This window comes from Tympanuchus pallidicinctus, unplaced genomic scaffold (genome assembly GCF_026119805.1).
Source record: "Tympanuchus pallidicinctus isolate F22 unplaced genomic scaffold, pur_lepc_1.0 scaffold23, whole genome shotgun sequence".
NCBI classification, from domain to species: domain Eukaryota; kingdom Metazoa; phylum Chordata; class Aves; order Galliformes; family Phasianidae; genus Tympanuchus; species Tympanuchus pallidicinctus.
Window position 1 is genome coordinate 4,868,035 of NW_026294740.1, and position 20,373 is coordinate 4,888,407.

A 20,373-nucleotide genomic window follows, 5' to 3' on the forward strand; every position below is an offset into this window, starting at 1 on the left:
GACTTGGATGTGCAGAGGCAGAAATATGGATGAGAAGAATCCTTGCAGCTAATTATTTAAGTATTTTAACCAGCTCTATGTCAGAACTTTCCCATTTTGTCTCTGTCACAGCAGCTCTTAAGCATCCTTGGGAAGCAATGCATCAAAGGGGTATTACGAGCAGAGCTCTGCTTCTATCAGTAGAGCATGTTAATTGGATGTATAATTGCCTTGTGCTGCTCTGTTATATGATGTCAGCTCTGCAAAGCAGGAGGCAGTTGGAGCTGCCGTGCTCACTACCACTGGAAGTAAGCTGTGGTGTGGGAGCTTAATGCCTTCATGAGTTCTGGACTGCTTTTCTGTTGTACCTTGCAGGATGTGGAGCTGTTGGAGTGGGCCCAGAGGAGGGCTACTAAGATCAGAGGGCTGGAGCACCTCTCCTGTGAGTAAAGGTTGAGGGAACTGGGCCTGTTTAGCTTGGAGAAGGCTGAGGGGAGACTTATTGTGGTCTTCCAGTATGTAAAGGAAGCTTACAAGCAGCAGGGAGACTGACTTTTTACATAGCCTGATAGGAATATAACAAAGGGAAATGGCCTTAAAGTAAAAGAGAGGAGATTTAGGTCAGATGTTAACACTGGTGAGGCACTGGCCCAGGCTGCCCAGAGCAGTTGTAGATGCCCCATCCCTGGAGGTATTCAAGGCCAGGTCAGGCACGGCCCTTGGCAGAGGGCTGGAACTACATGTCCTATGCTGGCCTTAGGCAAGAGGGTTCTGTGCAGTTACACATGGTTTTTTTAGGCACTGACTGTTAGACAAGGGCAGCCCACAGCTTTTACCAGCAGCTCTGAGCGATGGGGCACAGCTTTTCCTCTCAGCTTTATTCTGAGTTCTCTCACCGTAGTGCTTTACAAAATCCCAGAAACACCAAGGTTGGAAAAGACCTACAGGATCACCCGGCCCAACCATCCACCTATCGCCAGTAGTTCTCACCAAACCACGTCCCTCAACACCAAATCCAGATGTTCCTTGAACACCTCCACAGTCGGTGACTCCACCACCTCCCTGTGCAGCCCATTGCACTGCCTGACCACTCTTTCAGAGAAGCAGTATTTCCTAACGTCCGGCCTGAATCTCCCCTGGTGCAGCTTGAAGCCATTCCCTCTGGTTCTATCACTGTTACAGGAGAGAAGAGGCCGACCCCCAGCTCACCACAACCTCCCTTCAGGTGGCTACAGAGAGCAGCGAGGTCTCCCCTGAGCTCCTCTTCTCCGCACTGAACAACCCCAGCTCCTTCAGCCGCTCCTCATAAGATTTGTGCTCCAGACCCCTCACCAGCCTTGTCGCCCTTCTTTGAACCCGCTCAATGTCTTTCTTGCAGTGAGGGGCCCCAAACTGGACACGGTAGTGGAGGTGCGGCCTCACCAGAGCCGAGTACGGGAGGACAATCACTGCCCTGCTCCTGCTGGCAGCACCGTTCCTGATGTAAGCCAGGCTGCCATTGGCCTTCTTGGCCACCCGGGCACAGCGCTGGCTCACGTTCAGCCGAGAAGAATTCTTTAGGGAGAACCAGAGCCGAGAAAGCTCAGCTCTGCGCCGTGCCCTCTCCAGGCCGGCAGCGGCCGTCGCACCGCCGGTTCCCCGAGGGCGGCGCGGTCCCCGCGCAGCCTCCCGGCCCGGCCCCGCCTCCCGGCCCCAACACCGCCCACGTCCCGGCGCCGCGGTTCGGCCCGCAGCATGGAGCCGGACTCGAGCTTCCGCGGCCGCCGCGCCCTGGTCACCGGGGCCGGCAAAGGTGGGCGGGGGTCGGCAGAGCGGGCGGGGGCGAGAGCGGGGCCGGGGCTGACGGCGTCTCCCCGCAGGGATCGGACGCGCAGTGGCCGTAGCGCTGTGCAAAGCCGGAGCGCGAGTAACCGCGCTGAGCCGCACCGCGGCGGACCTGGAGAGCCTCGCCCGAGAGGTAGGGACGGCCCCGGGAGTCCCCCCGCGTCCCCAGACCGCACGGCGGGGCGCGGCTGAACCGGGCTTCCACCGCAGTGCCCCGGGATCGAACCGCTGTGCGTGGATTTGGCCGACTGGGACGCCACGGAGGCGGCGGTGAGCGCGGCGGGGCCCTTCGAGCTGCTGGTAAACAACGCGGCCGTGGCGATGTTGCAGCCCTTCCTGCAGGTGACACGGGAGGCCGTGGAGCGGTGAGTGCCTCCTGGTCTTTGTAAACATCAAGAGAGACTGAAGCAAAGCGCTGAGGCGCAGCGAGAACGTTGCAGCATCACCTCCCTGCAGCCCAGAGCTTCCAGTCCGGTCCCACTGCTAAAGTGAGACAGCTGCTGCGAAGGCAGTTTAGAAAGAGAAGATAAAGCAGCTACGGGACTGTGAAATGGTCATGGTGAAAAATTAAATCCGTTTGCTTCGATTATATATTTCCTAATGTGCCACCGTTTAGGATCCAGGTTCTGGTGGGTCTGATTCCTTCTGAGACGGGTCATAATTTGTCCCTGTGTTAGAAGTCAGATACGTGAGGCTATGATAAAGGATTCATCTGGAGCAGACCAGAAGGCATGTGATCTACTTAGATCATTCTGCAGTGCTAGCTGGTGAAAACCTCACCAAGGAAGAACTATGTTTCAAAAAAAGGCTGTTTCTCTTGCAGCAAATTTACTGTTTCAAAGCCTCATGAAGGCTGGATTGCATAAGAGGAGCCACGGGCTGAGGCCCAGGGATCACTGTGTAAAGTTTAACAGAAGTACTGTGTGAGTCTGCCAAAGAACAGAGTCCTGCTAGAAGAGGGAGGATGCATGATTGCACCTTCCCCTCTGCACAGCAGGGGCCACCACCCAGCTGAATGAACACATGGTTAACCATTGCTGCTATAGCCCATCAGCCTGGCATTTCTATCTGTGTTTAAGTAACTCCAGTGCTCCTAAAGCACCAGCAGGGTTTGTCCTCTGCTGCCTCTCAGAACAATTCCTCTCTGGCCTGGCCTGCAAACGCTGTGTAACTTTTAAATCTCATTTATTTGTAGGTCTTTCTGTGTCAATTTCCAGGCCGTGCTCCACGTTTCTCAGGTGAGGATGAATTGTCACTGCAGTTGTCTCCTCTAGCAGCAACAACTAAGTTGTTCTACACAGCAGAGACATGTGCTGGCAGGGAGGCAGCTATGGGGACCACAGTCCAAAATCAATCCAACATTCTGTGTGTACAGGTCAGAGAAGAGAGTGAAGGTCCTGTCTCTTAAAATGGGGAGGCACTGAGGACGTCCTATGGCCGTTTTTGCTTTTTGCCTGCCACGAGACGATTCCTACCAAATGGAACCACGCTCTTTCCTGTCCAGATTCTGACATCCTGTTATTTTTTTCCCCTCCTCAGATCGTTGCTCGGCAGATGATTGCACAGGGGCTACCAGGTGCCATTGTGAATGTCTCTAGCCAGGCATCTCAGCGTGTTCTGAGGGATCATGCTGTTTATTGTAAGTGCCCCTTTCATTTTTGACTAGCTGAAGACCCACAGCCACAGAGGTTCTGGCTGCCAATTCCAGACAAAGTACCTCTCCATGATCCAGACTGAGTGCTGTGCACTTAAATGCTTCCCATTCTTCCTTCCTCTTTTAAGGTTCTACCAAAAGTGCTTTGGATATGCTGAGTAAGGTAATGGCAATGGAACTGGGACCCCACAAGGTAAGATTTCTTCTGAAAGAGAAGCGTGAAAGGCATTTTGTCTCAGAGCAGTTTGGTACACGGTGTGTTGCTCTTGGTCTCAGATAAGGGTGAACACTGTGAATCCCACAGTAGTTATGACTGACATGGGAAGAATTAACTGGAGTGATCCTCAGAAATCTGCTGCCATGATTAACCGGATTCCACTAGGAAAGTTTGCAGGTCAGTCTAGATCTGTTGCCAGGCTGAGCTCCTTCTAATATCCAATCTTTCCTCCTAACTGACATCACAGCCACAGCTACCCTGCCTTTATTTGTGAGCAAAGTCATAACCCTGCTGAGTGGCTGTGGCTGAATTCCCAAAGCATCTGATGACAGGGCACACTTACCTCCCCTGTTCTAGAGCCCTGTCATCTCTGGATAAGCAGAATGAACTTCCTCTATTATTCAAGAATATGACTTGCAGGGAGCACTGGTTGTTGCTGTGAATTAAGTATCTATCATTTGATCACAGTGATGATTTTTGGATGTCCTGCTCTCAGCCACACTGTCCTGTATATCACACCAAGCACAGCCCAGGGGGGCAGAGAGATTTCCCTGCTCCAATTACACGTAGAGGCCAAAGACACATTGTTTGGGATGTTTGTTTTTCTGGTACAGATTGAGGGTGCATTGGATGTCCTCTGTTTGATTCCAGAGGTGGATGATGTGGTGAACAGCATTCTTTTCCTGCTCAGTGACAAGAGTGCTATGACAACTGGCAGCTCACTGATGGTTGATGGGGGATTTCTCGTCTCCTAAGATGACATCTGCATTTCATATCTTGCCTAATTTTCATACTAGTGTTGCATAGAATCTAAAAGGAATAGTAAACAGTGACAAAGTCCCAGTGTTGCTGGATAAGAGGGGCAGCAGAGCTAGAATCTGTTTGAGAATTGAGGCAGAAAGTTACCTTTAGAAGGCTGCTATATAATAAAGATCACATATGCTGTCATGGAGAATGTTTATTGCACCAAATAAGGTTTTATCTTATCACTCTACATGATGATTAGAAATTGGATCTGTCTTTCTTCCAACCCTATTCCCCCCTACAAACACAACCCTTCAGAAGCTTTCCCTGTTCCATCCAAACCCATAAAGCCTGCCTGCATTTTCCTTGGGAAGGGAAAGAAGAAGTTAGCAGACACCTCATTGCTTCCTTTGCTCTCTTTAGTAGAAAAAAACAAAACAGAGGCAACAACCTCAGCCCTGCTCTGCAGAGACTGGATTGTGGGGGGAGGCCCTGCTAAAGACTGATGGGGGGGAGCAGCACCATGCTGTCCTAGGGTGTGCACACAAAAAGGCAAATGCATTGATTGCACAAGGCTGTTTCACTCACTGAGTTTGGCTAGTATCCAATTAAGCACCTAATGATTAGTTCTTCAGCTTCACATTTCGTTTACTTTGACCCCTTTCTGGGGCTGGTTATGATTCCTTCAACAGTCTCAGGCACGTATCTGATAGAGCACCAATTTGTTAACTGTTAGCCACAGGAGGCTGGGCAAGGAGACCCTTCTACTCTTCCAGCTGCTCTCGTCATTCACCACCACTTACATCAGCTTCCTTCCCACTCCCACAAGGATCTTCAGCACGTGTCACACCCGCAGATGAAACACAGGTGTTTCCAGCACAGGATGGGTGTCTCAGCCCTTTCAGCTTGGAGTTCAGGAGAGCCAAAACAGCCTGTTGCCCCAAGGAGCTACCTTGCCTTCCCCATTGTACTTTCCTGAGGGCTGTACAGCCCCCAGCTAGTCTCCTGCCCCCACTGCCCCTTCACATCAACACTGACGTTAAATCAAAGAGACATTTAAAAAACACTGACTTCGTACATGATGAAGGGCCCTACACATCCCAGCCCCCTCCAGAAACACCCAGCTAATACGCAATCTGTCGGAGGACAACAGCATGCTGAGCCAGCACCTAGGCCACAGCCCTCAGAACATGGTGCACTTTTTGCCAGGCTTCTTCACGGGCGGCGGGCAGAGCACAGCCCGGATGGCTTCATCAAACACCGTCTTCAAGCCCCGCTGTGTCAGGGCAGAGCACTCAAGGTACTTTACCGAGCCTAGGGGAAAGAGAGCTCCAGCTCAAGCACTCCAGTCCTACCAGGAGGCAGCGTCCCTCACCCCTCCGAAACAAAAGGCTCAGCGCCACGAAGACGTCCCAGCACATCACTCACCAATCTCCCGAGCCATGGCCAAACCCTGGGGGTAGGTGATGGGAGCCAGCTTCTTATCACGTAACCTTTCAATGGTGTCCTTATCATCCCTTAAGTCCAGCTTGGTGCCCACCAAGATGATAGGTGTATTTGGGCAGTGGTGTCGGACCTCAGGGTACCACTGAAACAGAGAAGCGCGATGAGAGAAGTAGCCATGGCAGCAAGCACTTCCACGAGGCTGCATTTACTACTAAGAACAAGATTTTTACTAATATTTGACAGGGTGTAAACATCTGAACAGGATTCTTCTACCTAGAATTCTGGGTATGCTCTGCAGAAAGAGGCTGGTGCAGATGTAACAAGTCTCTGAAACATGGAATCGTGACAGATGACACCAGCCAGCTCTGCACGCAGTACTTCAACTCCATTTTAGTTTCTAGGACATCCCTCATCTTCTTTAACACAGATTTGAAGAGGCAAAAACTTAGCCAAAGAAGTCATGAATAAAGAGTAGGTCCCTCTTAAAACCAAGCAACTATTACTTTTGTTTCTCAAAACACAACTGCTAGAAATGTGGGGCTTGTAGGTGCCACAGGGTTGGCTCAGGCAGTGAACTGCACTGGTTCCTACCTTCCACCAAGAAGGGGAATACAATACCTTGGCTCTGACATTCTCAAAGGAGGCTGGACTCACAAGGGAGAAGCAGATCAAGAAAACATCCTGTGGGGGAAACAAGAGGATTAATTGTGTAGAAAGGAAAGGCTAGAGATAATGGAAGGAGGGTGAGAAAGGGAGCCTCACCAAAACAAAAAAAAAAACCACCCTCAACAACAAGGACTGTTGGCTGCAAGAAGCCCTTCCCTGTGAAAGTTGCTAAACTAATTCAGAGAGAGAAGGAATGGACTTTCGGTGTGTGACCTCATTTTAATTACTAATTACTTTAATTACATTTTAAATACTAGACTCAACCTGTTAAGAGCCTGTGACCATAAATACCTTAACAGTGCTACAGTCTTCATCCCTGGTGGTGGGGGCCACATAGCAATCACTACAGCCAGGAAAGCAACACCTAGCAAAGCCCAATAGTGAGCTGTGGCACCAAAGGAGAGTGAGAATACAAAACACAGTTCAGCTTTACAGCAGTTCCACACCATTCCATGCACCCAAGCTGACATACAACATGCATAACTGTTCAAACACCACTGCAAAGTAGGAACCAGAACGTGACAGCCTCATAGTAGAGCAGTCATAAGCCAGTCCAAGCCCAGCACTCACCGTCTGTGGATAGGAAAGAGGCCGCAGTCGGTCATAATCCTCCTGTCCTGCTGTATCCCAGAGGCCGAGATTCACTGGCTTTCCATCTACCATGACATTGGCAGAATAGTTATCAAACCTGCCAAAAAAGAATCCCCATCAGTGACAGATTCTGATCTACATGTTACATTACATGAGATCCAAGGGGCAGCAAATCAGTTGTGCAATGCAGATCCCATGGGGGTGCTCTCCTCTCCTCTCATACACAGCCATACTCCACATACAGAGTTCACAGCCTCCTCACCCACAAAACCAACTGTCACACACACACACACACGGAGGGAAGAGCAGCTGATGCACATTACTCACACAGTGGGGATGTACTCTCCAGGAAAGGCATTCGTGGTGTAACTGATCAGCAAGCAGGTCTTCCCTACAGCTCTGCAGAGGATGAGAGTGACAAGTGTAAAGGAGGGCAGAGCACTGGAAAGCACTGAGGCAGGGAGATTTACCCTTTCCCATCCAAAAAAAGTGAGGTTAGGTGAAGAGCTTACATGAGGAAAAGATCTGCAGCAGGCTAAAATTTTCCATCAGGGACCAGGCCTGAACTCACCCCACCTCAGCATGCATCTGATACTGCTCTCTTCTACCCCTTTTCTCCACTCCTTTGGCCTCAGCAGAACACCAAGCAAAATGTATTTGTTCCAAAACCAAGAGGGGAAATAAATTAGGGTTACGTCCTGGACGTGCTCTCCCTCAACATATCCATAATGATCTAGCAAAATGGGCAAACAGCAGGTGAGAAAACGTGGAACAGCACACAAGTAGTTATTCAGGCTCTTCAGGCATAGGAACTGAATGTCAATATATATAAAGGATGAAAAAAATAAGTATCCATAAACGAAAACGAACTTCCAAGTGACTACTGACAGTTTGGAAAGAGATTCTGGCACCAAGGTAGATCACTAAAACATCAGCTCAGAGCTTTGGCAAAGGCAGGTGGGATTGGTCAACTCAGGGGCAGCAGCTGGCTGACAATTGTGTCAGGATATGAAGGGCAGTTAGCCCTGCAGGGGAAGGGAGAAGCTTAGTTCTAAGAACAGAGAAGTAACAGGAGCAAAACCAACTTCTTTATTACTGTAAAAGTTGTGAGCTGTAGAGAACCTTCAAAGGAAACCAATATTGAGTGCCAGTAACAGCTGTTAGAGTTTGAGCCTGAACAGACACAGTTATACACAACCTGATTCTCAGAAAAGTAACGTAGCAGACTTCAGGATGAGAGACCACTCATGAGAGACCCTGTGAGAGTGCTGCACAGGGACTACACAGCCAGAACCACTGCTCCAACCCATCCTGCTTCTCCCCTGCACTGCATCCCCTGCCCAGACCAGGGAGGTTACACCAGGAGCCGCTGTGCTCCACTACACTCTCATGTCCAACTTAGATCCCAATTCAGCACCTTGGGAAAACCATGCAATTCATAACATACGTACATATCTGTGACTTAAGTGCTTGGGTACCCAAGTTTATTCAGCCAAGTTCATTCAAAGCTCACCACCAACCTGCAGACCTGGATCCCACTTCCAGCACACCCCACTCACAGCTGTTGCTGTCTTCTTTATAACAAGGCTGTGCTGCATTGGACAAGTCTCCTATTGGCCTCTTTAGGCCCTCCAGCTAGAAACTGGAAGACCTCACTCCAAACACATACTTGTGGGCGCTGTATGCACAGGCAGGTGGAAGGACCAGCTGCTCCCTAAGACCATTCACAATGACTTCTCTGCATTTTTGTCCTTGCTGTAGCGATCGGAAACGCAAACAGAGCATTGGGAATAACAAGGAGAAATACATAAGACAAGCTAGGAAAAGTTAGGAAGCACCAGAAGTCCACAGCACGCCCGTACTGTGCATACAGCTGCGTTCTCAGCCAAAAGCACCAGAAGGAGCCCAGAGAACAGAGCGGGAAGGACGACAGGCCGTGCGGTGCAGCGAGAAGCAGCGACGCGTTTCATTTTGGAACGCAAACAACAAAAGGAGACGTAAGAAAAACCTGCGAGCATCGAGACGGGGCGGGGGAGAGGCTGCGCAGCGACGGGGACCGAACAGCGATACGACGCGAGGCGGGCTTTAAACCCAGGGGAACGCGCCGGCCGGCTCGGCGGCGCGCCGACAGATGCGAACGAAGCCCCGAGCCGACGGACGGCAGCCGCAGGCGGGCCCCGGGCTCCCTTCCACGGGCGCAGCCCCAGGAACGGCCCCGCGCATCCCTCCCGGCGGCCCGCGGGATGGCGGGATGGCAGCCCGGCCGCACGGCTCCGCCCGCCTCGGCTTCGCGGCGTCCGCTCCGGTGCCTCCCGCTCTGCCGAGCCGGCTCGCCTGGGCCGCGGGGCGGGGCCGCGCCGGGCCGGCCCTCCCTCCTGGAGGCTCCGCCGGCCTCCGGCCCGCTTTGTGCGGAGCCACGAGGTCCGGGGCGCGGGCGGGCCGACGCCGCTTCCGTCCCGCGGCCGCCGCGCACTCACCCGTCGCCCACCACCACACACTTGATCGCCTGCATCTGCCCGCGATGGCGGCGCCGCCGCGAGTCCGCCGCAGTGACAGCCCGCGCGGGCGGGGCGGGGCGAGCCGAGCGCCACCGACCAGAGACGGGCCGAGAAGAGCCGAACGGAGCCGAGCGCCGCCGAGCAGAGACGAGCCGAGCGCCGCCGAGCGGAGACGAGCAGAGAAGAGCCGAGCGTCACCGAGCAGAGCCGAGCGCCGCGACGGTGACGGGGCGGAAGGAGGTTCCCGCTGGAGATGCCGGGGCTGAGCGCCCGCCGCCGCCTCGTGCCGTGAAAGCGGAAGGCGGAGCGCGGTTGTACGGCCCACACCGCACGTTGTGCAGCCGCAGCGCTGAGGAATAAATGCCGAGCTGCCGGAGACACGGAGCGGCCCCAGGGGGCGGGGACCTTAAAGCCATCGGGTTCCAACACCAACACTGGGGGATGTTTGATCGGGGCACGTCAGCCTGGCACAGAACGACTCCGTAGGAACCCCTCCAGGGATGGGGCACCCCCAGCTCTGTTCAGACCCGCAGTTGAACCCCCTGTGGCCCCTTCTAGCCATCCACGTACCCCGGTAGGAACAGACAGAGCAGTCTCTGTAGCCGCAGTGCATTCGCTCCCAGCACAGACCCCCTCCTGGCACCCAAAGCACAGTCCCAGCTCACACCCAGCTTCAGCTCTTCTGGCCCAGATGCTGCCATGCATTGCAGAGCTTTCAGCTCCAGGGGAGACTGACGGGATGTCCCTGAGAGCAGCACAGCAGCAATGCCCTCTGCTCCAGCCATCAGCTAGCTGGTCACTGCCCCGTGTTATGGAAAATGTAAAAGCTCTTTATTAAAACAGCACAGCAAAACGATTTAGAAATAAAAATATAAAAGTCGAGAATGCAAACCAACCAGTCCACGCAAAGTTTTGTTGTCCAGCTGGCTCTTGAAACATTCATTTTTCCCACACAGACTCAATGGAAAAAGCAGCAGGAAGATCTCATCCTGGAGTCCTGTCCCTTTCTCTGTGCCACCTGATGGACCTTTGCTGCCAAGGAAAGGAAGCTCCTCCTCCCCAGCCCATCAGAACCACAGCTCACCTCCAGGGTAAGGCCCCAACAACAGCTTGGTTCCGGGATCCTGAGAAGCTAGGACGACAGCTTTGCCAAAAGTCATAATGGAATTAAATCTTCTTGCATTTTTGCCACAAGAACTCTTAACAAAGGGCTGAATTCAAGTAAGGAGGAAAACAGACTCCTCTCTCAGTTGGTGTTGTAGAGGTGTGAACCACGGCCCAATCCCAGCTGTCCAACGAGGATATGGATCGACACTGCACAGCAGTCCCTCTCCATACAGCTGTTCCTGTGTGTTAGAAATGTTCCTGTAGTGCCCATCATTACAGCCGGGGTCACAGAGGGACAAGGCAAAAAGCCAAAGTCAGCTGTCAGCCACTGCTTGCATCCATAACCACTGGGCACACAAAGATTTGTCCTTTCCAGCAGCTCCTGGACCCCGTGGTTCAGGGTAAAGTAAATGGCTCCCACATCCAGGGACCCGTAAACACTGCTACCCATCTTTTACAAGGCTGCGTTGTGATCAGCCCTGGTATTCAAACTAGTGCTTCAGAACAACTGCTTTTCAGAGAACATAAAATCACACCGGTATTAACAAAGGATGCTGGCAGAATGGCACTGTAAAGAGCACAGAAACAGCTTCAAATGCTGTATCAGTGCAGGTTAAGGACTCTACATCACAAATTCAGACCCATAAGCTTCTATCTGAGCTGACTATGGCTCCTTCCTCCTCTCTTTTATGCTGCTGGGAACAAGATTTCTGAAGAACAAGAGGAGTTTTCTCCTTGCAAGCCTTCAGGTCTCCCCAGCTCTGACAAAAGATTCTCATTTACAAAAAAGGGGCTGTACCTGAGTAGCTTATCCTCATCCTGGTACCTGGATTCTTTAAGACACTCTCATTTCCTTAAACTGTGGGTTCCCAAGGAGGATCCCTGCACATATGCCATGATGGCATTCTGCAATATACTCGCTCGCTGGGCTTCTTCTTCTTTCATCCTGGAGATGTCAGCCTCTTTCATTCTCAGCTTCTCCATCAACATAGAGATTTCACCTTCTTTGTCCAGCAGTGCCTCTCGGTGATTACTTGACAAGACTGTGAAAATAAAGCAGCATTGGTACAGAAAATTCAGGTGCCCTTAGAACAGGAACAAGTTGCTGTAGGCACAGCTAAGGGCAGCACAAACAGGGTGAGCAACAAGCACGAGACAAGCTGCAAGAATCCTTCAGCTGCACGAGGCATTGGGAAAGGTTTCGCAGACACGATGTTACACATCGCTGTGCAGGAAGTCCCAACATTTTGCTTGCTGTGCAGCTTTGGACAGTCTATTACTAAGTCATGGTCTCAATAAAACGAGGATAAGAATCACTGCAAAAACAGCAGGATGGAGGGTAGATTTGTATTCAAAGGTAGGAAGCGCCTGTGTCACCTGTAAGCATAGCTCTGTTTAAGGCCCAGTGTAGGCTACCACACATTAGTGTTTGAAAAGCATGGAAGGATCCACCACCTTTCAGCTGTCTCTCCAGGGCTGCAATCTTCTCTCTCAGCCCTTCCTGTGCTGTACGTTCAGCCTGTAGGTGTCCAATCTGCTCCTGCAATTCCACTTTCACTTTATTTACTTCTGTCACTTTTTCCTGTTCCTTACTGTTCAGATCCTGACACACAAACAAAAATCCACAATTAACCAAACAACTTTTGTAATTTATTCTGCCCCCAACAGTGACTCTCTCTGCTCCAGATGAAATTACCTGCTGGAGTTCCTCTATTCTCCTTCTGAGTCCATCAGCATGCAGGCTCAATTGATTGGCCTTGACTTGGGCCTCACCAACCATTTGTTTTTGTTTGAGGCAGCAGTTCTGAGCTTCATCACGTGCTTCAGTCATCAGCCGCAGCTTCTCTTCAAGGTGTTCCACTCGTTGCTGCTGTAAGATACAAAGAAAAAAAAAGCAAAACCATCATTTCTATTCCATTCCTGTGAAGGATTATTCCCATTTTTGTTCCCAACACCGTGAAGCCTTGGTTCAGCCAGTTGGTGCTGAAGAACAAGCAAGCACAGGATGTACCTGTAATAGATAAAGCACAACTCCCTTGCAATCAGGAGACAATCTAAGCTGCTTTCTGCTACCAGTGCCACCTCTGGTATTCACATCTAATGATCCTTCTTCACCTCCTCTTTATCCATTATCTTTATAACGGCTCTGAACCACAGCTGTACATGGTTAACCTACTGCTGTTCTAACACAAACAACAGCTTTTCTATGTTTTCACTCTGTAAAGCATCTTCTTCTGTGTTGTTGTGTATAAGCAACAATTTTAACTGTTTTTGCTGTATTTTCCTCATGGCTATTTTACAAAATTCAACTCTGCAGAGCCTTTTCATCCAGCAGCAGCAGCCGCCATTTGGGGAAATGCTTCTGAGTCCAGAGTTACAGAACAGCACAGGAAAGTTGCTGATAAACAGCACCTACACCTGGCTGCTTGCTCCACAACTTGCTAACTTAGATTCCTAAGTTCTGCTTTGACAATATCCACATCAGTTCTGATACCACTGGAAAGCACAGAACAGATCAGGACACTTTGGACACAATTCAGACTTCCCAGAACTCCTTCCTTAGAAATCAAACTATTCATTGGACAATGAAGCCCAGAGATGGGAATTATTCATCATCTCCCTGCAGCAAAAACAAGCCGGGCAGCCAAATTTACTCCTTCCCAGAGTCAGGGCCCAAAGGCAATCCTTACCTCATCCAACCGCGCCTGATTCCGAACCTTTATTAACTCTTCTTCTGCATGGCCTCGCTCAGTGAGTGCAGCTGCTTTGACTTGGCTCAGCTCCTGCCACAGAAACAGGAAAGATCCAGATAGGGAAGCTCCATCATTGAAACACCAACAAGAAAACATCAGCAGCTTCCTAGTCACAGGCTACAAAGCGACACAACTGCTCCTGTCATTCAGAGACAGGGTGACCAAGACCAAATTAAACACCTTTTCTCATCCTGAGATTGCCACATAAGTTCAGTGAAAATGAGAGCAGCAGTGGATCTAGCTGGGGAACAGATCAGGAGAAACATGCTACATGGCCTGGGACTCCCTGCAGGAAACCTGTAGAGTCAAATCCTGGTAAGAATCTAACCGTGTTCAGAGGTAACTGTTTTTGTTCAAGCACAATCTGCAAGTTTCTCCATGGAACTTTCTTTAGTCGTAAGCAGTTAAAATAATTTCTGTTGGTAAACTGAATGCCTCAGCTGCTCTCTTTTGTTCCTTCCCATCACACCTGACAGAGTTTACACAGGTCAGCACTAGAAGATTTCACAGAGCACCTGTGGCATGCTCCTCCTCCCCACCTGAGTGCACCCAGAGCACCCGCTCTCACCTCCTCCAGGGCTATCCTGATGGCCTCCAGCCTCTGCACTCTGTCTTGCATAGAACGTTCACTGGCCTCCATGTGCTGCGTCAAGTGATCCACCTGCACAGCAGCAGGAAACATTTAAACAAGTGCCAGAAAATCACTCATATCTCCAAGCATAACAGCATGGCCACTGAGCACGAAAAAGAGCATCCCTTCCATGCAAAGTTTAATGAGCTCTTATCTTCAAGTGGTACAGAAGATCAGAGAATCATTTTCTAGTTTTAGAATGGCTAACATCCTCCTATCCTGTGTCTTTTCTTACAAGATTTCCAAATCTATGGAGATATATTTTATTTTTAAGAGATTTGACACCTCCATAAACATTGCAAACAGAGCCAATCACAGCCTCTTGTTCTCTCCATCCTTCTGAAACATAACAGAGAAGATAGAAGCAGGCTGAGTTGCCTTAGAGGACTGCTGGCACAGAGCACGTATATCTTAATTCATTCTAATAATGTATCTTGATTTCACTGAGCAGGACAAGATTACTTATTCATAATTAACACTATGCCTAACAAGACTGACACAAGGACCAGCCTCCATGCCTCTCTGGCAGTCACCACTCTGACTTATATCCTTACAGGCTACAAAACTTGCTAACAGCTACAATGCCCTGTGATCTCTTCAGTTAAGCTCTTCTTGTAGAAACAGTCTATTACACAGAAAGTCTAAATCCACTATTTTAAAAACTGAAGTGCAAATGATGGCTTCCAATGGCCAGAATCAAAGAGAGCTGAACCTCAAGAAGCTACAGACATCCTACAGAAGTGCCTTTCTTACCTCTTTTAAGCGAAGTGATTCCATGTCTTCAAGACTTTGTTTAAATCTTCTTTTTTCCATTTCCAGGCGCTCTGCAGATAAAAAGCAGGCACATCAGAACTAAGGCACTCCTGCCACGTAGGCTGTATTTACACCACACCAAGAGCTTTCTCTTTCTCTGTCCTGCATCACTGACTCACTGATGGTATCAAGACTCCATGGGTGCCCACAAGCTGCTTTTAATCTTCCACTCACCCTCAGCCTGCACAGCCCGCAGCTTCAGCTCTGCTGTTGTGTTGGTCAAGTCTTGTTTCAGCTGGAATAACTGATCCTGCTGCACTTTGCACTTCTTCTCCAGCTCATCCACCTAACAGGAAATCACTGTCACGAAGGAGTTTCTTCTCCTATTAGCAGAGCAAGTTAGCTGTACAGAACGATCAGCAGAGACAAACAGGAGCCGAAGCAGAGGACATACGTGGAGCAGAGGCAAATACCACCCAGGTCCCACCTCCCAGTGCTGAACCTCCTTTCCTACCTGGTTTCTTAGAAGCAAGTTCTTCTCATTGCTGGCAGATAAGTCCCGGAAAAGCTTGCCTTCCCGCTCAGCACCTTCCTGCAAACAGCAGCAGAATTAAAAAGAACTCACATACTCACTTAGTTCTCTGCACCACCAAGGTAGCACAACCAACACTGCGCCCAACTAAAATCCAACCCATCCACAGATGCCCCAGCTCCTCTCCACCCTCACACTCACCTGTCTCATTTCCACATGAATGTTTGTCACAGCAGCTGTGGCAAACCCACTCGTGGAGTCATGCTTGCCTAACCCAACCAGCATCCCCCAAACCCACACGAAGCAGGTATGACCCAGGTATGTCTCCAACCTAACTAGGACTGACCCAGCCCACCTGTTTTTGCTGCTGGAGCTCTGCAAAGTGGCGCTCAGCCATGCTGGCCTGTTCCTGTTTCGTGGCACTCAGCAGCTCTCCCAGGTTGTGCACCTTTTGCTCAGACAGAGCCAGGGCAGCTTCAGTCATCTGCAGCCTGCACAGAGAAACACTTTCCAGAGCCCCTTCTAAGGGAGACACTCCAAGAGAGCACCATGCACTACGTGCTACAAGATGCTAACATATATGAGCCTATTTGCAACAAAGTGATTTCCATACCTGGACCCCTCCAGGATTTGCCCACTCTCAGAGGAGAATAAGGCTGGCTCTTTTACACCACTGCAAGATTCTTTAAAATTAGGAAGAATTTTATGGAATTAGGAATTAGGATCAGAATTCTGAACACAGGCAGTGAAAGTGATCTGCTCACTCTGTATATGAGGACGTGTCCACTCTGAGGCACCATGTAATGAAACCACTTTTAGCTGAAGTAGCCAGTGTCATTAAGTGTTTGAAGTCCAACCGTTCTCACATGCATACGGCTCTACTGAGTGTAACAGCACTGTTGGGCAGTTCCAGTTCACTGCTCCTGAACACAAAACCTTGCTGGTCATGTTCCCCCATATCTACAGTGGCTCTCAGAGAATCCTGTCAACTGCCAGGGAAAGCAGGGACAGACTTTCACCAGGCTGCAAACTGTGGAAGAAAAATATCCCCATCCCCACTATTCTTTTTCTTTTTGTTCACACTCTGTAATTCACTTGCTTTTACAGCAGTGTTTTTAATCAAAGCCTGATCTGGTCATAATTAGTTATCTAAAAACCTGATCTGGCCATCACTTCTGGGTATTAGTGCAGATATGATTATGTGAAATACTAAGCCAGCCACTCGAGCTTAGCCCCTTAACAGCTCTGCTCAGCCCTGCCTGTACAGCACAGAAGATTGGGAAGGTTAAGGCTTTCCTCTTCCATACTTGGCTTTCAGTGAATTCATAATAGAGTGCTGCTCATTCAATGCTTCCTGCAGCTGGCTGACACGTCCTGCAGAGATCCTGAATTTGGGGAAGAAAAAAAAAGGGGTGGCTAATTTCTATCAGGAAATAGAAAGGGTCCTATACTGCTATCCAACAGCAGAAAGCATTCAAATCCAACTCACCTGCCACTCCTGGCTATTTCTTCTCTCTGTTTGTCTATAGTGTCCATCAAATCCAAGAACTGTGAACAAGGCACACACACATGAAAAAATGAACTGCATTGGAGCATTTGTATCTGTCAGCTTTCTCTTCCTAATGACAGCAGAAGAGAGCTCACATCACTCTCTTGGAAGAAACCAAACTGCAGGTTTGAAGGGGTTCATCAGCATGTCTGACTGAGGTCATTAACTGCAGGGCTTTGCAACTTTGAGGGCCAGAAGGAAAACTGCGTGATATTTCTAAGTTTTCACTGTTCAGAAAACATCAATTCAGTTACTAAAGAAGAAATCTGAAGTATGAATGTGGGCAAAGAAAATCACCAGGACTCCACAAGAATCCAGAGCGAATATGCTCAGCAGGGGATGTGTCAATACCTGCACTGTCATGGATTTGATTCCTGGGCAAATTAGCTCAGTAGAAGGAGCCTATTTACTGAACAGTGCTGCGTACTGCTCATAAACATCCAGGAGGAGATGCAGGAAGGCGTCTTTGGGGCACAATGGGGCACTGAAAGAAGGCACTGGATTCCAACTAACCAGTTTGAAGTGCTGACTAAGGATGGCTGACCTGCTTGGTCTTCTCATCCTTCAGACTCAATATTTCCTTGCTGAGCACACAAGTTCGGTGCTGTGTCTCACTGAGGATGGTCTGACGGTCCTGGTTGTGATCCATGGCTTGTTCTGATGCAGAGAGAACAGGAGAGGAAAGAAATAACATTGAGCACTGTGTGTAGGCTGTAGAGAAATGGAGAGAAGGAGGGACAGCTCCCTTTTGGAGCAGCAAGTACCCTATATTCCCCAAGTGCTGAGACTGGAGAAGAGTTACTGATTCTCTCCCATGCACTTAGGGACATGGTTTAAGTGGTACACTCAGTAGAGTTAGGTTGATAAGAGGACCTGATGATCTGAAAGGTCTTTTCCCACCTATATAATTCTATAATTCTAAGTCCTACTTACCCACAGCTTTCAGGATGTCACTGGGAACATTGTTCCCAGCCAGTTCCAGCTTCTTCAGGGTCTTGTTGCTCTGCAGGCAGTTCAGCAAAGCTCGGCCTCCCAGAAGCCCAATGTTATTCCAACGTAGATCTATACAGAAAGCAATCTTTCACCCCAATAGCCACATATCTGCTGAAACACACAAGGCTCAAGAGAAGCCATGCTCTTTATACCTCTACATGCATGGCTAACCAATCCCGTAAGGTCTCAGCACAAACACAGCAGTGACTACCACCTCCCTTTTTAAGATGAATGAAAGGAAAGGAAACAACTGCCAGAGCAGGAAGGCAAAAATGAACCTGAAGTGCTGAGATCCCAGTGACAGTTCCCAGCATACAATGTGATCCAGGTTAATAAGAACTGGGAATGATGCTCACTGGTTGGCAGAGATCAGCGTTGGTACAACGATTCCATGTGCATGTGAACACGTATGTGGACAAACAGCCACTCTCACCCAACTCCTGAAGGCTGGCGTTTCGTTTCAGTGCCACGGCCAGCTCTCCTGCCCCGTGATGGTTGATCTGGTTGTTGCGCAGATCTAACTTCTGGAGAAAGTTGTTTGCTCCCAGTCCCTGGCAGAAAAAGGAGAAGCCTTCCTCCCATACACCCAGGCTGTTCCATTCCAGGATTAAGCTGAGGAAAAGTCAGACAGGGTTGGAGTTTGTAAAAGGACAGCTGCAAGAGCCTGAATGATACCTGGATCACAGCACCCAGCCACCCTAACACAGCCTCAGGGAGCAGAGTGCTCTGCATCCCCAGAAGAGGCACCTCCAGTTCTCACTCCATCACCTAAGCCACAGGCACTCTTGACATCCCTCCTAGCCCAAGAAATTCGCCCTCATCCCTCATTCTTTTCCAACTTGAGGTTCCATTTGGTAGGAATAACAGAAAGAGAGAGATACAATTTCTTACCTCCTGATAGATTTGTTCTGCCTAAGAAGTTTTCCCAGTGCCTCAGCTCCTGTGGTTCGCAGGTTATTGCCCTGAAATGAAAGTGCTGAGTGATCAGTGAAACACTCTGCTCCAATGCAGCCATCCCATCTCACAGCACCAGGTGCACTCTGGCTGTAATGCTGATTTCAGTCTGTTAAAGCAGACGGACACCAGCCAGTGGGATGCTCGAGTCAAGCTGCTACAAATGCACTCGTTAACAGAGAAAACTAATGGAAAGCCTCCAACTGACCATGCAGCAACAGCCCAGTGACCCACAGCGACAGCCTTCTATCAAAACAGATCAGTAAAACCAAAGATGAGCTGCAAGGTAATTATAGGGAGCTGTGGCAAAGATGAGGTGCAGGAGAACAGGACATGCACAGAACTGCACAGCCGTGTTGTGGGGTTGTTTCTAACTCCAGCTGAGCTCATGTTCCTACTTCTTTCCCCATCCCTCTGTCTCTGTTTTACTCTTATCACAGAACTGCTTGGGTTGGCAGGGACCTCAGGATCACGAAGCTCCAACCCCCTGCCACAGGCAGCACCATTAACTGCCCCATTTAATACCAGCCCAGGCTGCCCAGGGCCCCATCCAACCTGGCCTTGAACACCTCCAGGGATGGACGGGGCATCACAGCCTCTCTGGGCAGCTGTTCCAGCACCTCACCACTCTCACAGTAAAGAATTTCCCCCTGACATCCAACCTCAATCTTCCCTCCCTCAACTTCAAACCATTTCCCCTTGTCCTGCAGTTATCTACCCTTCCAAAGAGTTGACTCCCCTCCTGTTTGCAGGCTCCCTTTAGGTACTGAAGGCTACAATGAGGTCACCCCGCAGCCTTCTGTTCTCCAGGTTGAACAAGCCCAGCTCCCTCAGCCTGTCTTTGTAGGAGAGGTGCTGCAGCCCCCGATCATCTTTGTGGCTCCTCTGGACCCTCTCCAACAGCTCTCATCCCAATCCCTTCCCAGTACTCTTACCACATCCTAAGGACAATCAGTGGCATCACCCCAGTCTTTGGGGCCTCACAGGGCTACGATTTGAGGGCTGCCCTGAGAGTGCGAGGGGTGCACGCAGGGCCACAGCCTCTTAACAAACTCACCTTCAAATCCAAAGATTTGACGGTGGTATTGGAACACAGGCCGTGCAGCAGGAGTTTCACACCTGGGTACGAAAAGACAGAAAGCCGTTTACTTCGCGCTCCGCCCGGGGCCGGACGCAACGCCGTCCCTTAGCAACGGCTCCATGAGAGCAGCGCGGCTCCCGGCGCAGCCCCGCGCCCACCGTCCTCGCTCAGGCCGCAATCTCCGAGCGCCACCTCGGCGAAGTGCGCGGCCCCGGGCAGCAGGCGGCCCAGCGCTCCGCACGTTTCCAGCGAAAGGCTCTGCTCCGTCAGGTCCAGGCGGGCCCGACCCGGCGCCTCCCCGCGCTCCCTCAGCCGCCGCAGCACGGCATCCTGCGGCGCCGCGCACAGCCGCTCGTAGGCCCGCCGGAACTCCTCCATGGCCGCGGGGCGCTACCGACCGC

General features: G+C 50.4%; 3 protein-coding genes across 5 annotated transcripts; 1 reads left to right on the top strand and 2 right to left on the bottom strand.

Moving 5' to 3' along the window:
- Positions 1-1,643: 1,643 nt before the first annotated feature.
- DCXR (dicarbonyl and L-xylulose reductase) lies at positions 1,644-4,622 on the top strand. Its single transcript, XM_052688215.1, has 8 exons — positions 1,644-1,771; positions 1,839-1,936; positions 2,014-2,168; positions 2,999-3,041; positions 3,343-3,442; positions 3,586-3,650; positions 3,734-3,851; positions 4,326-4,622. The coding sequence occupies exons 1-8, from the start codon at positions 1,714-1,716 to the stop codon at positions 4,427-4,429; spliced, it is 741 nt and encodes a 246-aa protein (XP_052544175.1). The 5' UTR covers positions 1,644-1,713; the 3' UTR covers positions 4,430-4,622.
- On the bottom strand, positions 4,618-9,739 carry RAC3 (Rac family small GTPase 3). The gene is made up of 6 exons (XM_052688214.1): positions 9,599-9,739; positions 7,449-7,520; positions 7,101-7,218; positions 6,483-6,545; positions 5,847-6,006; positions 4,618-5,732 (listed from the first exon to the last, which is right to left on the bottom strand). The coding sequence occupies exons 1-6, from the start codon at positions 9,631-9,633 to the stop codon at positions 5,602-5,604; spliced, it is 579 nt and encodes a 192-aa protein (XP_052544174.1). The 5' UTR covers positions 9,634-9,739; the 3' UTR covers positions 4,618-5,601.
- Positions 9,740-10,428: 689 nt separating this feature from the next.
- Positions 10,429-20,367, bottom strand: LRRC45 (leucine rich repeat containing 45). 3 transcript variants are annotated; one of them, XM_052688203.1, is made up of 18 exons: positions 20,131-20,367; positions 19,949-20,010; positions 18,829-18,899; positions 18,371-18,549; positions 17,878-18,006; positions 17,489-17,601; positions 16,885-16,943; positions 16,703-16,780; positions 15,751-15,886; positions 15,378-15,455; positions 15,098-15,209; positions 14,864-14,934; positions 14,048-14,140; positions 13,417-13,509; positions 12,423-12,596; positions 12,182-12,329; positions 11,526-11,769; positions 10,429-10,965 (listed from the first exon to the last, which is right to left on the bottom strand). In XM_052688203.1, exons 1-17 carry the CDS (start codon positions 20,348-20,350, stop codon positions 11,573-11,575), a joined length of 2,013 nt encoding a protein of 670 aa, XP_052544163.1. In that variant the 5' UTR covers positions 20,351-20,367; the 3' UTR covers positions 10,429-10,965; positions 11,526-11,572. The 3 variants fall into 3 exon arrangements, with proteins under 3 accessions (XP_052544163.1, XP_052544164.1, XP_052544162.1); XM_052688204.1 differs by having other exon boundaries at positions 10,429-11,769; positions 12,423-12,593; XM_052688202.1 differs by having other exon boundaries at positions 10,429-11,769.
- Between the last annotated feature and the right edge of the window lie 6 nt (positions 20,368-20,373).

Bases quoted from the DNA above. Each gene is read 5' to 3' on its own strand.
- DCXR (XM_052688215.1), top strand. From the start codon at position 1,714: ATGGAGCCGGACTCGAGCTTCCGCGGCCGCCGCGCCCTGGTCACCGGG. The intron at 1,772-1,838 runs GTGGGCGGGGGT...GTCTCCCCGCAG, and splicing joins GGTCACCGGGGCCGGCAAAG to GGATCGGACGCGCAGTGGCC. The intron at 3,443-3,585 runs GTAAGTGCCCCT...TCCTCTTTTAAG, and splicing joins GAGGGATCATGCTGTTTATT to GTTCTACCAAAAGTGCTTTG.
- RAC3 (XM_052688214.1), bottom strand. From the start codon at position 9,633: ATGCAGGCGATCAAGTGTGTGGTGGTGGGCGACGG. The intron at 6,007-6,482 runs GTATTGTATTCC...TCTCTGTTTCAG, and splicing joins TTGAGAATGTCAGAGCCAAG to TGGTACCCTGAGGTCCGACA. The intron at 5,733-5,846 runs GTGAGTGATGTG...TCTTTCCCCTAG, and splicing joins GGCCATGGCTCGGGAGATTG to GCTCGGTAAAGTACCTTGAG.
- LRRC45 (XM_052688203.1), bottom strand. From the start codon at position 20,350: ATGGAGGAGTTCCGGCGGGCCTACGAGCGGCTGTGCGCGGCGCCGCAG. The intron at 18,900-19,948 runs GTGAGTTTGTTA...CTTTCATTTCAG, and splicing joins TCAAATCTTTGGATTTGAAG to GGCAATAACCTGCGAACCAC. The intron at 12,597-13,416 runs GTAAGGATTGCC...TGTATCTTACAG, and splicing joins ATCAGGCGCGGTTGGATGAG to CAGCAACGAGTGGAACACCT.